The sequence below is a fragment of the Manis pentadactyla genome, chromosome 13, assembly GCF_030020395.1.
Source record: "Manis pentadactyla isolate mManPen7 chromosome 13, mManPen7.hap1, whole genome shotgun sequence".
NCBI classification, from domain to species: domain Eukaryota; kingdom Metazoa; phylum Chordata; class Mammalia; order Pholidota; family Manidae; genus Manis; species Manis pentadactyla.
In genome coordinates this window covers 101052471-101067404 of record NC_080031.1, presented here as the reverse complement: position 1 = coordinate 101067404, position 14934 = coordinate 101052471, and the positions used below count along the sequence as shown (strand labels likewise).

General features: G+C 35.5%; 1 protein-coding gene across 4 annotated transcripts in view; it reads right to left on the bottom strand.

Moving 5' to 3' along the window:
- The window catches only part of ANKHD1 (ankyrin repeat and KH domain containing 1), a 120797-nt gene that overhangs the window by 75288 nt on the left and 30575 nt on the right, over nt 1-14934 (bottom strand). For all 4 annotated transcript variants that reach the window (XM_036896389.2, XM_036896407.2, XM_036896397.2 and 1 more), the window contains exons 6-7: nt 13134-13367; nt 10948-11042 (exon numbers count right to left, since the gene is read on the bottom strand). In XM_036896389.2, coding sequence (XP_036752284.2) covers nt 10948-11042; nt 13134-13367 — 329 coding nt within the window. The remainder of the gene's footprint in view (nt 1-10947; nt 11043-13133; nt 13368-14934) is intronic.

Below are 14934 nucleotides of genomic sequence, written 5' to 3'. Positions count from 1 at the left end.
ACTTCAAAATAACTATTACTGATAAGTTAAAAAAAAAAATAGAAGGAAAAAAATGAATAAAAAAAGAATTTCAAAAGAGTCAAAATATAAAAGCATACTGATATAATTAAATTTAAATGTAAATAGTCTATGAAAAAATATGAAGCAACTAAAATAGCCAACTCTGTCTAAGTACAGTTGGAGATTTCAAAACCCCTCTCTCTACAATTGATAGAACAACTAGACAGAATATCAGAAAGGATGTAGGAGAACTCTACCATCAGTCAACAAGACCTAATTAACAATTATGGAACACTCCACCCACCACCTATTTTTTTCAAATGCCCATTGAATGTCTGCCCATACCCTGACTATAAAACACACCTCAAAATTTTAAAGAACCGAAATCATACAAGGTATATTCTCTGATCACAATGGAACCAAATTAGAAAATTAGAAAATACGCCCTCCAAATTAAGAGTTTTATCAGTAACAGCTCTAAAGCCAAATATATTACTTCAGGGTTACATGTTACTGCCCTTTTCCAAAAGCATATTCAAGCATTAATTATGTTTAATTTAGAATCAGGTTAAGAAACTGTATTAGAAACCAATTAAAGGGGCTGAAAAAAGACTAACCCAACTAGCAGAAAGAAGGTAATATAAAGATTAGATCAGAGATAAATTAAATAGAAAATAGAAATAGTAGAGAGAAATCGATGAACCCAAAATTGGTTCTTTAAAAAGATCAACAAAATTGACAAACTTTTACCCAGACGTACAAAGAAAAAAAGAGAAGATTCAAATTATTAAAATCCGAAATGAAAGTTAGGACATTACTACCATTTGTACAGAAATGAAAAAAATTATGAGTCATTATGAACTGTAACTCAAAAAATTGGATAACCTAGATGAAATGGAAAAATTCCTAGAAATACAAAACCTACTAAGACTAAATCACAAAGAAACAGAAAATCTGAATAGACCTGTAACTAGTAAGAATCAGTAATAAAAAATATCCCAATTAAAGATGGCGGCGTGAATAGGGTGCCTAACTGGTTTTCTTGGCCTCACTGGAGATGGCTGGTAATTATGGATTTGCTTTGGTTATGTAACTGTATTCCTATTATGTTAATGTGTGTGTACAATTTAATTAGTTGTTTAAAACCTATACATGCTTAAATTACTCTACAAGAAGATACGTCAAAGAAATAATCAATCTCCCCATGTTTTCTTCCATCTGCTACCTCTATAGCTTTTCTTCTTCCTTCCTAATTACAACCCTTAAATAGAATTCGTGCCTCATATCGAATTTACTGAGTATCATAATTCCTCCAAGTGCTAAAGATACCACAAGACAAATGCTGGGCATAGAAGCCACAGAGCATAAATCTGCATAGAAGTAAAAAGCTAACCTTTTCAAAGAATATGGCTTCTCTCTCACTTACCAACTTCACATTTCCCTGTATGGCCCCGGAAGATGACTGGTTAGCCAGAGACGGGTAAGATTCCTCAAGGGAGGAACAACCTAAGACAGGCACAGTCGCAGGGGGCCATCAGGTGAGAAATTGGGGATCAACAGAGGTGAGGCTTAGAACCTCTCCCCCCCTATTTTGAGAGAAATCTTCTGCATCCGTGGATGTTTTATTGCCTTTGTCTAGCTTGGATTAACACATAGTCTACAGGCACTCACCTGATCATCTACATTTGCTCTCTTACAACACTAAACTATGTTTTCTACCTCTATCTTGCATATACCTACCACTTCAGCATGTTATTAAAAATAATAATAATAATAATAATAATAAAGGGAGAAATGTGGCATCCACATATAAATCAAGTATAAAAATCAAACAAATGTTCATATTTGACCTGATTGTTTATGGTTCATAATGCGTGATCAAAACCGAAAGTTTCTGTGATGACTGCCCTTGTACTGTTCACCATGTAAGAACTTACTCACTATGTAAGAATTTGTTCACCATGAAAGAATTTGTTCATTATACTTTAGAAGATTGGAGACTGTTGAGAATTAGGTTTGGGGTTGATTAATGATTGTGCATTGAGTCCCCATACAGAATTTTATTGTTGTTAACAACCATTTGATCAATAAATATAATATATGCCCTCTCAAAAAAAAAATTAAAAAAAAAAAAAAAAGATGGCGGCGTGAGAGGAGAGACAGAGGCTTCCTCCTAAAACTGGATACAATTAGAAATTTCAATTAGCACAACTAATCCTGAGAGAGCAACTGGAAAGAGGACGCGTCAGACTGCACACACCTGGAGAAAAGAGCAGACCTCAGCGAACGGAGTGACGTACCAGAGCTGTGGCTCCTCGAGACCCGAGCCCCTCCCCCACCCCAGCTCACTGGCGGGAGGAAGAGAAACTGAGCAGGGAGGGAGTGGAAGGCTTGGGACTGCTGAATACGTAGCTCCGGAGATCTGCGCCGGGAGCACAAACCAACATTCCATGGTGCTTTCATGAGACTCGCATGACTACTGGGTTGGAAAGTTAATACAGGCAGAGTTCCTGGGGAGACTGGGATTCTGGCTGCTTGTGGAAAGCAGGGATCCATATCTGGCTGCTCTGGGACAAAAACTTATACCTGTGTGCCCGGCCCACTGGCTCAGGCAGTGGAGAAAGGCACAGCAGCCGGGAGGTGGGGAACAGCCCTTTCCGACCGCCAGTACTGCTCCCCTGCGCCCCCCGACATTGCTTCAGGGGCTCAGCAGCTCCAGAATAGAGCTTCTGGACACTAGAGGGCCCCGTATACAAACATGAAAGGCCAAAGGAACCTGATCCAGAGTAAAATTGTTAATACAACTCCTGAGAAAGATTTAAATGATATGGACCTCGTGACTCTTCCTGAAAGGGAGTTCGAAATTAAAATAATCAACATCCTAATGGAGGTAAGGAAAGACACCCAAGAACTCAGGAATGAATTCAGGTCAGAGATCCAATTGTTAAAGAACACGATGGATGGTATTAAAAGCAGGTTGGATACGGTGGAGGAGACATTAAATGAAATAGAAACTAGAGAAGAGGAATACAAAGAAGCTGAGGCACAGAGAGAAAAAAGGATCTCTAAAAATGAAAGAATATTGAGAGAACTGTGTGACCAATTCAAGTGGAACAATATTCGCATTATAGGGTTACCAGAAGAAGAAGAGAGAGAGAAAGGGATAGAAAGTGTCTTTGAGGAGGTAATTGCTGAAAACTTCCCCAATCTGGGGAAGGAGATAGTCTCTCAGGCCATGGAGATCCACAGATACCCCTACACAAGGGACCCAAGGAAGACAACACCAAAACACATAGGAATTAAAATGGAAAAGATCAAGGATAAAGACAGACGATTAAAAGCAGTCAGAGAGAGAAATAAGATCACATACAAAGGGAAGTCCATCAGGCTAACATCAGACTTCTCATGAGAAACCTTACAGGCCAGAAGGGAGTGGCATGATGTATTTAATGTAATGAAGCAGAATGGCCTGGAACCAAGAATACTTTATCCGGTAAGAATATCATTTAAATTTGAAGGAGGGATTAAACAATTTCCAGATAAGCAAAAGCTGAGAGAATTTACCTCACACAAACCATCTCTACAGTCTATTTTGGAGGGACTGCTATAGATGGAAGTGTTCCTAAGGTTTAATAGCTATCACCAGAGGTAATAAAACCACAGTGAAGAAAGTAGAACAGCTCATTACTAAGCAAATGCAAAATTAAATTAACTATCTCCAAAGTCAATCAAGGGATAGACAAACAGTACGGAATATGATACCTAATACATAAAGAATGGAGGAGGAAGAAAAAGGAGGAGAAATAGAAAAGAACCTTTAGATTGTGTTTGTAACAGCATACTAAGTGAGTTAACTTAGACTCTTAGATAGTAAGGAAATTAACCTTGAACTTTTCGTAACCATGAATCTAAAGCCTGCAATGGCAATAAGTACATACTTATCGATAATCACCCAAAATGTAAATGGACTGAATGCACCAATCAAAAGACAAAGAGTCACTGAATGGATAAAAAAACAAGACCCATCTATATGCTGCTTACAAGAGACTCACCTCAAACCCAAAGACATGCACAGACTAAAAGTCAAGGGATGGAAAAAGATATTTCATGCAAACAACAGGGAGAAAAAAAGCAGGTGTTGCAGTACTAGTATCAGACAAAATAGACTTCAAAACAAAGAAAGTAACAAGATAAAGAAGGACACTACATAATGATAAAGGGGTCAGTTCAACAAGAGGATATAACCATTATAAATATATATGCACCCAACATAGGAGCACCAGCATATGTGAAACAAATACTAACAGAACTAAAGGAGGAAATAGAATGCAATGCATTCATTCTAGGAGACTTCAACACACCATTCACTCCAAAGGACTGATCCACCAGACAGAAAATAAGTAAGGACACAGAGGCACTGAACAACACACTAGAACAGATGGACCGAATAGACATCTATAGAACTCTACATCCAAAAGCAACAGGATACACATTCTTCTCAAGTGTACATGGAACTTTCTCCGGAATAGACCACATACTAGGCCACAAAAAGAGCCTCAGTAAATTCAAAAAGATTGAAATTCTACCAACCAACTTTTCAAACCACAAAGGTATAAAACTAGAACTAAATTGTACAGAGAAAGCAAAAAGGCCAACAAACACATGGAGGCTTAACCACATGCTCCTAAATAATCAGTGGATCAACGACCAAATTAAAATAGAGATCAAGCAATATATGGAAACAAAACAACAACAACACAAAGCCCCAACTTCTGTGGGACACAGCGAAAGCAGTCTTAAGTGGAAAGTATATAGCAGCAATCCAGGCATATTTAAAGAAGGAAGAACAAACCCAAATGAATAGTCTAACGTCACAATTATCGCAATTGGAAAAAAGAAGAACAAATGAGGCCTAAAGTCAGCAGAAGGAGGGACATAATAAAGATCAGAGAAGAAATAAATAAAATTGAGAAGAATAAAACAATAGAAAATATCAGTGAAACCAAGAGCTGGTTCTTTGAGAAAATAAACAAACTAGATAAGCCTCTAGCCAGACTTATTAAGAGAAAAAGAGAATCAACACACATCAACAGAATCAGAAATGAGAAAGGAAACATCACAACGGACCCCACAGAAATACAAAGAATTATTAGAGACTACTATGCAAACCTATGTGCTAACAAGCTGGAAAACCTAGAAGAAATGGACAACTTCCTAGAAAAATACAACCTTCCATGACTGACCAAGGAAGAAACACAAAATCTAAACAAACCAATTACCAGCAAAGAAATTGAAGCGGTAATGAAAAAACTACCCAAGAACAAAACTCCCGGGCCAGATGGATTTACCTCAGAATTTTATCAGACATACAGAGAAGATATAATACCCATTCTCCTTAAAGTTTTCCAAAAAATAGCAGAGGAGGGAATACTCCCAAACTCATTCTATGAAGCCAACATCACCCTAATACCAAAACCAGGCAAAGACCCCACCAAAAAAGAAAATTACAGACCAATATCCCTGATGAACGTAGATGCAAAAATACTCAATAAAATATTAGCAAACCGAATTTAAAAATACATCAAAAGGATCATACACCACGACCAAGTGGGATCCATCCCAGGGATGCAAGGATGGTACAACATTCGAAAATCCATCAACATCATCCACCACATACACAAAAAAGAAGGACAAAAACCACATGATCAACTCCATAGATGCTGAAAAAGCATTCAACAAAATTCAACATCCATTCATGATAAAAACTCTCAGCAAAATGGGAATAGAGGGCAAGTACCTCAACATAATAAAGGCCATATATGATAAACCCACAGCCAACATTATATTGAACAGTGAGAAGCTGAAAGCTTTTCCTCTGAGATCGGGAACAAGACAGGGATCCCCACTCTCCCCACTGTTATTTAACATAGTACTGGAGGTCCTAGCCACAGCAATCACACAAAACAAAGAAATACAAGGAATCCAGATTGGTAAAGAAGAAAGTTAAACTGTCACTATTTGCAGATGACATGATATTGTACATAAAAAACCCTAAGGACTCCACTCCAAAACTACTAGAACTGATATCGGAATACAGCAAAGTTGCAGAATACAAAATTTAACACACAGAAATCTGTGGCTTTCCTATACACTAACAATGAGCCAATAGAAAGAGAAATCAGGAAAACAATTCCATTCACAATTGCATCAGAAAGAATAAAATACCTAGGAATAAACCTAACCAAAGAAGTGAAAGACCTATACCCTGACAACTATAAGACACTCTTGAGAAGTTAAAGAGGACACTAACAAATGGAAACTCATCCCATGCTCGTGGCTAGGAAGAATTAATACCATCAAAATGGCCATCCTGCCCAAAGCAATATACAGATTTGATGCAATCCCTATGAAACTACCAGCAACATTCTTCAATGAACTGGAACAAATAATTCAAAAATTCATATGGAAACTCCAAAGACCCCGAATAGCCAAAGCAATCCTGAGAAAGAAGAATAAAGTAGGGGGGATCTCACTCCCCAACTTCAAGCTCTACTATAAAGCCATAGTAATCAAGACAATTTGGTACTGGCACAAGAACAGAGCCACAGACCAATGGAACAGATTAGAGAATCCAGACATTAACCCAGACATATATGGTCAATTAATATTTGATAAAGGAGCCATGGACATACAATGGGGAAATGACAGTCTCTTCAACAGATGGTGCTGGCAAAACTGGACAGTTACATGTAGGAGAATGAAACTGGACCATTGTCTAACCCCATATACAAAAGTAAACTCAAAATGGATCTAAGACCTGAATGTAGTCATGAAACCATAAAACTCTTAGAAAAAAACATAGGCAAAAATCTCTTGGATGTGAACATTAGCGACTTCTTCATGATATCTCCCCAGGCAAGGAAAACAAAAGCAAAAATGAACAAGTGGGACTATATCAAGCTGAAAAGCTTCTGTACAGCAAAGGACACCATCAATAGAACAAAAAGGTACCCTACAGTATGGGAGAATATTTTTGTAAATGACAGATCCGATAAAGGCCTGACATCCAAAATATATAAAGAGCTTACACTCCTCAACAAACAAAAAGCAAATAATCCAATTAAAAAATGGGCAGAGGAGCTGAACAGACAGTTCTCCAAAGAAGAAATTCAGATGGCCAACATACACATGAAAAGATGCTCCACATCGCTAGTTATCAGAGAAATGCAAATAAAACCACAATGAGATATCACCTCACACCAGTAAGGATGGCCACCATCCAAAAGACAAACAACAACAAATGTTGGCGAGGTTGCGGAGAAAGGGGAACCCTCCTACACTGTTGGTGGGAATGTAAATTAGTTCAACCATTGTGGAAAGCAGTATGGAGGTTCCTCAAAAAGCTCAAAATAGAAATACCATTTGACCCAGGAATTCCACTTCTAGGAATTTACCCTAAGGATGCAGCACTCCAGTTTGAAAAAGACAGATGCACCCCTATGTTTATCACAGCACTATTTACAATAGCCAAGAAATGGAAGCAACCTAAGTGTCCATCAGTAGATGAATGGATAAAGAAGATGTGGTACATATACACAATGGAATATTATTCAGCCATAAGAAGAAAACAAATTCTACCATTTGCAACAACATGGATGGAGCTAGAGGGTATTATGCTCAGTGAAATAAGCCAAGTGGAGAAAAACAAATACCAAATGATTTCACTCATCTGTGGAGTATAAGAACAAAAGAAAAACGGAAGGAAGAAAACAGCAGCAGAATCACAGAACCCAAGAATGGACTAACAGTTACCAAAGGGAAAGAGACTGGGGAGAATGGGAGGGTAGGGAGGGATAAGGGTGGGGAAGAAGAAAGGAGGTATTATGATTAGCATGTATAATGTGGGGGGTGGGGGAAAGGGGAGGGCTTTGCAACACAGAGAAGACAAGTAGTGATTCTACAACATCTTACTATGCTGATGGACAGTGACTGTAATGGGGTTTGTGGGGGGGACTTGGGGTAGGGGAGAGCCTAGTAAACATAATGTTCTTCAAAAAAATAAAAATAAATTAATTTTTTAAAAAAATCCCAATAAAGACAACTCTTGAACTTGATAGCTTCTCTGGTGAATTCTACCAAACATTTAAAGAAGAATTAACACTAATCCTTCTCACACTTTTCCAAAATATCAAAGAGGGAACACTCCTTAACTCAATTCTATGAGACCAGTACTACCCAGATACCATAGCCAGACAAAGAGTATAATAAAACTACAGAGGAATGTCCTTTATGAACACCGATGCAAAACTCCATAATAGAATACCAACAAATTGAATTCAGCAGCATATTAAAAAGATTACACAAGTGGGACCAAGTAGATTTATGTCTGGAATTCAAGGGTGGATCAACATATGAAAAATGATCAATGTATATGCCACATTAACAGAACAAGGAAAAAAAACATTATCATCTTCACTGACACAAAGAATCTGACAAAATTAAAAACACTTTTATGATAAAAACATTCAATGAATTACGACTAGAAGGAAACTATTTCAATACAATAAAAGCCATATATGAAAATCCCACAGCAAACACGACTCAGTGTTCACCACTTAGTGTTCTATTAACACAGTACTGGAAGTTCTAGCCAGAACAGTTAGGCAAGAAAAAGAAAAAAAGACATCCAAATTGGAAAGGAAAAAGTAAAATTATCTTTTTCAATATGATATGTAGAAAACCCTAAAGACGAAATGTAGAATTACACAAAAATGTAGAATTAATTAATTCAGCAAAGTACTAGGATACAAAGTCAACACACAAAAATTAAATGCATTTCAACACACTTATAATAAACAATGTGAAAAGGATATTATAAAAACAATTCCACTTGTAATAACATCAAAATGAATTAAATACTTAGTAATTAACTTAACCAAGGAAGCAACATACTTGTACAATGAAAACTACAAAAAAATTGCTGAAAGAAATTAAATAAGACATAAATAAATGGAAACACATTCCATGTCCGTGGATTGGAAAACTTAATATTGTTAAGATGTCGGTACTATCCAAAGTGATCTTACAGATTCCTATCAAAAGCAATGCAATCCCTATCAAAAGCCCAATGGTGTTTTTTTGCAGAAATACAAAGGCCCATCCTAATATGCATATGGAATCTAAAGTGACCTTGAGTAGCCAAAACAATCTTGGAAAAGTGGAAGCCAGAGGACTAACACTTTCTGATTTGAAAACTTACATAAAGGTACAGTAATTATAACATTGTGGTACTGGCATGATGACACACATATAAAGGGAATAGACAAGAGAGCCCAGGAAAAAACCCTTGCATATATGGCCAAATGATTTTTGACAAGTATGTCATGACCTTTCAGTTGGAAAGACAGTCTTTTTTTAACACATGATGCAGGGAAAACTGGATATCCACATGCAAAAGAATGAAGGCAGACTCTTACCTAACACTATATATAAAAACTCTAAGTAGATAAAAGACCTAAAACTATAAAACTCATAAAAGAAAACACAGGACAAATGCTTCACGACATTGGATTTGGCAATGATTTCTTGCATATGACACCAAATGCACAGGCAACAAAAGTAAAAATAGATATATTGGGCTTCCTTAAATTAAAGACTTTCGTACATGAGAGGACACTATCAACAGAGCAGAAAGGCAACCCACAGAATGGGAAAAAATATTTGCACATCATATATCTGATAAGGGATTAACACCCAACATATGTAAAGAACTCTTGAAACTCAACAACAAAAACAACCTGATTCAAGGATGGGCAAAAGATTTGAACAGCCTTTTCTCCAAAGAAGATAAACAATGGCCAATGAAAAATGGCCATGAAAAATGCTCAACATCATTAATCAGTAGGAAAATGCAAATCAAAATTACAATGAGATACTGCCTCACAGCCCTTGGGATGGCTACTATCAAAAAAAGAGAAAATAACAAGTGTTGGTGAAGATGTGGAGAAACTGGAACCCTTGGCACTAGTGGTGGGAATGTAAGATGGTACAACCACTGTAGAAAACAGTGTTGTGGTGGTTGCTCAAAAAATTTTAAGTAGAATTACCACATGATAAAGCAATCCCACTTCTGGGTATATATACCTGAAAAAACTGAAGCAGAGACTTGCAACAGATATTTGTACATTCATAGTAGCATTATTCACAATAGCTAAAGTGTGGAAGGAACCAGAATGTCTATCAACGAATGAATGGATAAGCAAAACATGGTCTATACATAAAATGAAATATTACACAGACTTAAAAAAAAGGAAAAAAACTGAGACACATGCCAGAACACGGATGGACCTGCAGGACATTATGCTAAAAGAAAGAAGCCAGTTACAAAAAGACAAACATTGTATGATTCCACTTATATGATTCCACTTATATTCTACCTAGAGTAGTCAGAATCATAGATTAAAAAAATATGGTGATTGCCAGGGCCTGAGAGGAGTAGGGAATAGGAAGTTGTTATTTAATGAGTATAGAGTTTCAGTTTTACAAGATGAATTATGGAGATGGTGGTGATGACTGCATATTATGAATGCATATAAAACCACTGAACTTTATACTTAAAAATGATTAAGATGGTAAATCTTACATGTATTTTATTTTACTACAATAAAAAAAATTGGGAAGAAAATAAAAGTATCTCAGTGTGTTGGAAATGACATAGCCAAGCCTGCCTTTTATACTATTTCCCACATTAAAAGATTTGCTACTGAAAGGTAAACAAAACATAGTATACTTCCCTTGCCCTTTCTAATAGTGCACAAAATTTTCAAAATATTTACTCATCTCATAGTAAATATTTTTCAAAGAAACAACACAGAACGGTAATTCTCAAAGGCTTAAACACATATGATCTTTTTTCCCCATAAAAGTTCAAATGCAATTGAAAATTACCATGCAAGCCTCCATTAAGGCCGTATGCATCTCATCTGTTTTGTGCTCTTGATCTGCACCAGCATCAAGCAGAAAGCGAACCATATCCAAATGGCCTTAAAAAAAAAAAAAGCAACACAAATTTTAAAACTGTATTTCTAAAGAACTGAGTATCAATTTAATATGTATTAAAACGGGGAATCTTTTTTCTTTTTGATGTTCATATAAAAATTTGTAAGAGAATGTATTTTGCATTCAATAAATAAATCAATGACAGTTTTACAAAGCCAATCTGGAATAATAAGCAGGCGCTCATCAAGGTATCTAGGTTTTAAAGACTGAATTAGTCCGAAGCACATAACTCAAGTTAAGTAAAAGAATAATACTTATTCTTTGATTTAATCTATATAAACTATCAAATCGAAACACTGAAATCAAATAGAATTCTAGGTAAAGTATATTTGGGTATTTTTCAGAAAAACAGCTTTAAAATAAAAACCATAAACTCACTGTGGCAATGAACAGGCACAGAAAACTCCATTCAAAATAATTTCAACCCTCTTGATACAGTTAATATGTAAAAAGCCTTAAAAGTCATTAAGAAAAAGACAAACACTGCAGTAGAAAAATGGGTGAAGAACATGTAATGGTAATTCAAAATAAAAATGAAAATGAATAATTGATGAAAAAAATATTAAGCCTTCCTATTAAACAAATGAAAATTAAAATGAGACACCATTTTTTACTATCAAAATGGCAAATATTAAAAAGAATGATAATACCCAGTGTTGGTGAGAGTGTAGGGTGGGTAAAGGGCATTCTCAAACACTGCTGGTGGGAGTGTAAATTGGTTCAACCTTTCTAGAAGGCAATTTGGCAATATGTATCAAAAGCCTTAAAAATGTCCATACCCTTTGACCCAGCAATTCCACTTCCAGGAATTTATCCTAAGGAAATAATCAGAGATTAGGCAAAGATGTCTGCACAAGGATGTTATCACAGTGTTTTTAATAATAGTGAAAAATTGGGAACAATTCAAGTGTCTAACAATAGGCAATCATGGTTGCATCCATTTGATGTATTTGGCAGAGACTGCTAGTTCCTTACTCAATATCCATTTTCTCAATCTCCCATAATAACAGAACTCTGATTTTAGCTGAGTGGCAACAATGCCTGACTAAAAGAGTACATTTCCTAGCCTCCCTTGGTATGTGTAACCAATAAAATGTAAGTGGGAGCTAGAAGGCAGAACTAGGGAGACTATTTAAGGGTAGCTTATTAAATTGGAAGGCACACCTCACTTTACCCTTGTCCTCTTCATTGTTCCTAGAATATGGATTGCTGGGGCCCTAGCTGCCATCTTGGATTGCAGGTAACTTTGAGAATAGAAACCACATACTAAGATGATGGAACAGAAAAACAGAATTCTGAGATCTTATTAACAATGGAACTGCCATATTTGCCCTAGATGGCCTATCCTTGGACTTGTTTTATGTAAAAGACAGAAAGACCCTCTTTTGCTCAAATCATTACTAATTTAGCTTTCATGATATATGCAGCCAATCCACTCTGAACTGAAATAATGAAATACTGTGTGACCATCAAAAGTTGTGCTATAAAAATTACCACTGAGATGAGAAAAAGTTCATGATGTACTGCTAACTACAGTAAGATTATAAAATAGTGTTGGAGTATGACTGTTCAGTTAAAAAAATATTTATATGTATTTGTTTATAAATATACTTAAAAACACATTGGAAGTAAATACACTAAAATACTGTTTATATGCTTTTAAAATGTTTGCATGGTAGTATTACATGCCATTGTAAAATTTCTTTACACTAGCTGTGTTTTTCAGGTTTTCTGTATCAAAAGCGTGACTGTTATTATTTGAGTGTGTATTATTTTCAAAATAAAGATTGGAAAAATCATATAAAACAGAAGTTATTAAATAATGAATGCCCTCTAAATCTGTGCTATGAGTTTTGGTTGACTTCATAATTAATTGAATAACTTTGAATTAAAATAATAAAGAAACATACACTGTGAAACTATACTTTAGGAAATAGAGGCTAAAATAGACCTTCTATATAATGTTATGAGCCAGATAATTTTATACCACAGGGAAAACATAAAAGATACAGAATTAACTCAAAAACTCAATATGCAAATATTCAAAGTTGTTACATTCATAATATATAGAGTACCTTTGTAGCATGCAAGTGTAAGAGCACTTTCTTTGAATTCATTAGAATGAGTGTTGATGCCTGCCCCATGATCTAGAAGAACTCTTGCAACTTCCACATGACCTGCACTGGCTGCTTCCATTAATGGGGTATGTCCATTTTCATTATGATCTTCTATGTTTGCACCTTCATTAAGTAGCACTTTCACAATGTCAACAAATCCTCCAGCACAGGCGTAAGTTAGTGCAGTATTTCCTAACAAAGAACCAAAAGAAATAAAAAGTTATGATAAAACAGATACAATTATTATTATGCTACTGCTCTAGTTCTACCTCTTCAATTCCCAAACATAAACTACTATAACTATTATCTCAAGTTTTTTTGTTGTAATGGTTAAAAGTATCATCTAATTTCCTTACTAATTATAAGATTTATTATAAATAGTCCAATTTATTTCTCTTTATATTTCCTTAGCTTGTCAAATAAGATTGTGTCATCTTAAAAAATTACTTTCAACATATTTTTATCAAAAATATTCTAATGAATCATTCAAAATAATTCCTTTTTCTTTCAATACTGTACAACTTAGAAACACTTAACATTTTGTTTATTCATTAAATTTTCTATTACCTCTCCTTTACCTTGATGGATTTATCCACAAGACAATTCATTATTTTAGGTACATTTTCCTCCTGACACTATTTTTTTCCCCAATTATTACTTTCTTTTTATTATAGTGTTATTGATTTACAATCTTATGAAGGTTTCACATGAACAACATCGTGGTTTCAACATTCACCTGTATTATCAAGTCCCTCCACCCACCCCATTGCAGTCACTATAGAGTCATTACTTGTCTTCTCCATGCTGACCTACCTATGTTGTGCTTGCAAATTATAGTGTCCCTTAATCCCCTTTTCCCACCCCACTCACACTTCCCAACCCTTCCTCTTTGGTAATCACTAGTCCCTACTTGGGAGTCTGTGAGTCTGCTGCTATTTTGTTCCTTCAGTTTCCCCTTGTTTTTATACTCCACAAATGAGTGAAGCCTCCTGACACTACCTTTAATCTACATTTATGTCACCCAGTGAGACAGTTATAAATCCCTGTCCATGTAACTCCTTCAAAAGAAAAATGTCTTTAAAAAGTCATTGCCTCTTGGTTTGCCACCTATTTCTTTACTGATTTTGTTTTGATGATTTTTATTTATTAAGAGCTTGGGGAGATGATTTAACTATCCAAAAGTAGGAAATTGAAGTTATTTAAAAGGTTTAGCAAGAAAACTAGTATTTCAGAACCCAATTTGTTCAGAATTCAACTGTTCAACCATCTCAGATATTATGCACATTAATATTATTATAACTGTGACAAAGTGGTCAGCAAAATAGCCTACAATCTTGTTCATTTAAAAAATATATTAGGCTGCATTTAACATTTACTGAATAGTATGGAACACTGGTATGCTTTCATTAAATTTTCGAAAACCATGTTGTTGCCTCACTAAATCCAACCAATCTCACTACTAAAACTATACCTATAACTCAAGACATAAGACCAAAGCTCCTTCTGTCTATGAGTCTAGGAAGGAAGCATAAATAACTAGAAGTTATTGCCACAGAATCTCTCATATAATGCATTTAGTACACTCAGCATGAAAACCCCTACATGTTAAATACTCTCAAGTTAATCTATAATCTAAGGTCAAGGGAGATGTACTTAAATGGGATATAGAATTATCAGAGATACAGCTCATCATTTTCCTTCTTTATATACTGCATATCACTGTGTCAGAGACAAAATTGTCCCCAGGAGACTGTCAATC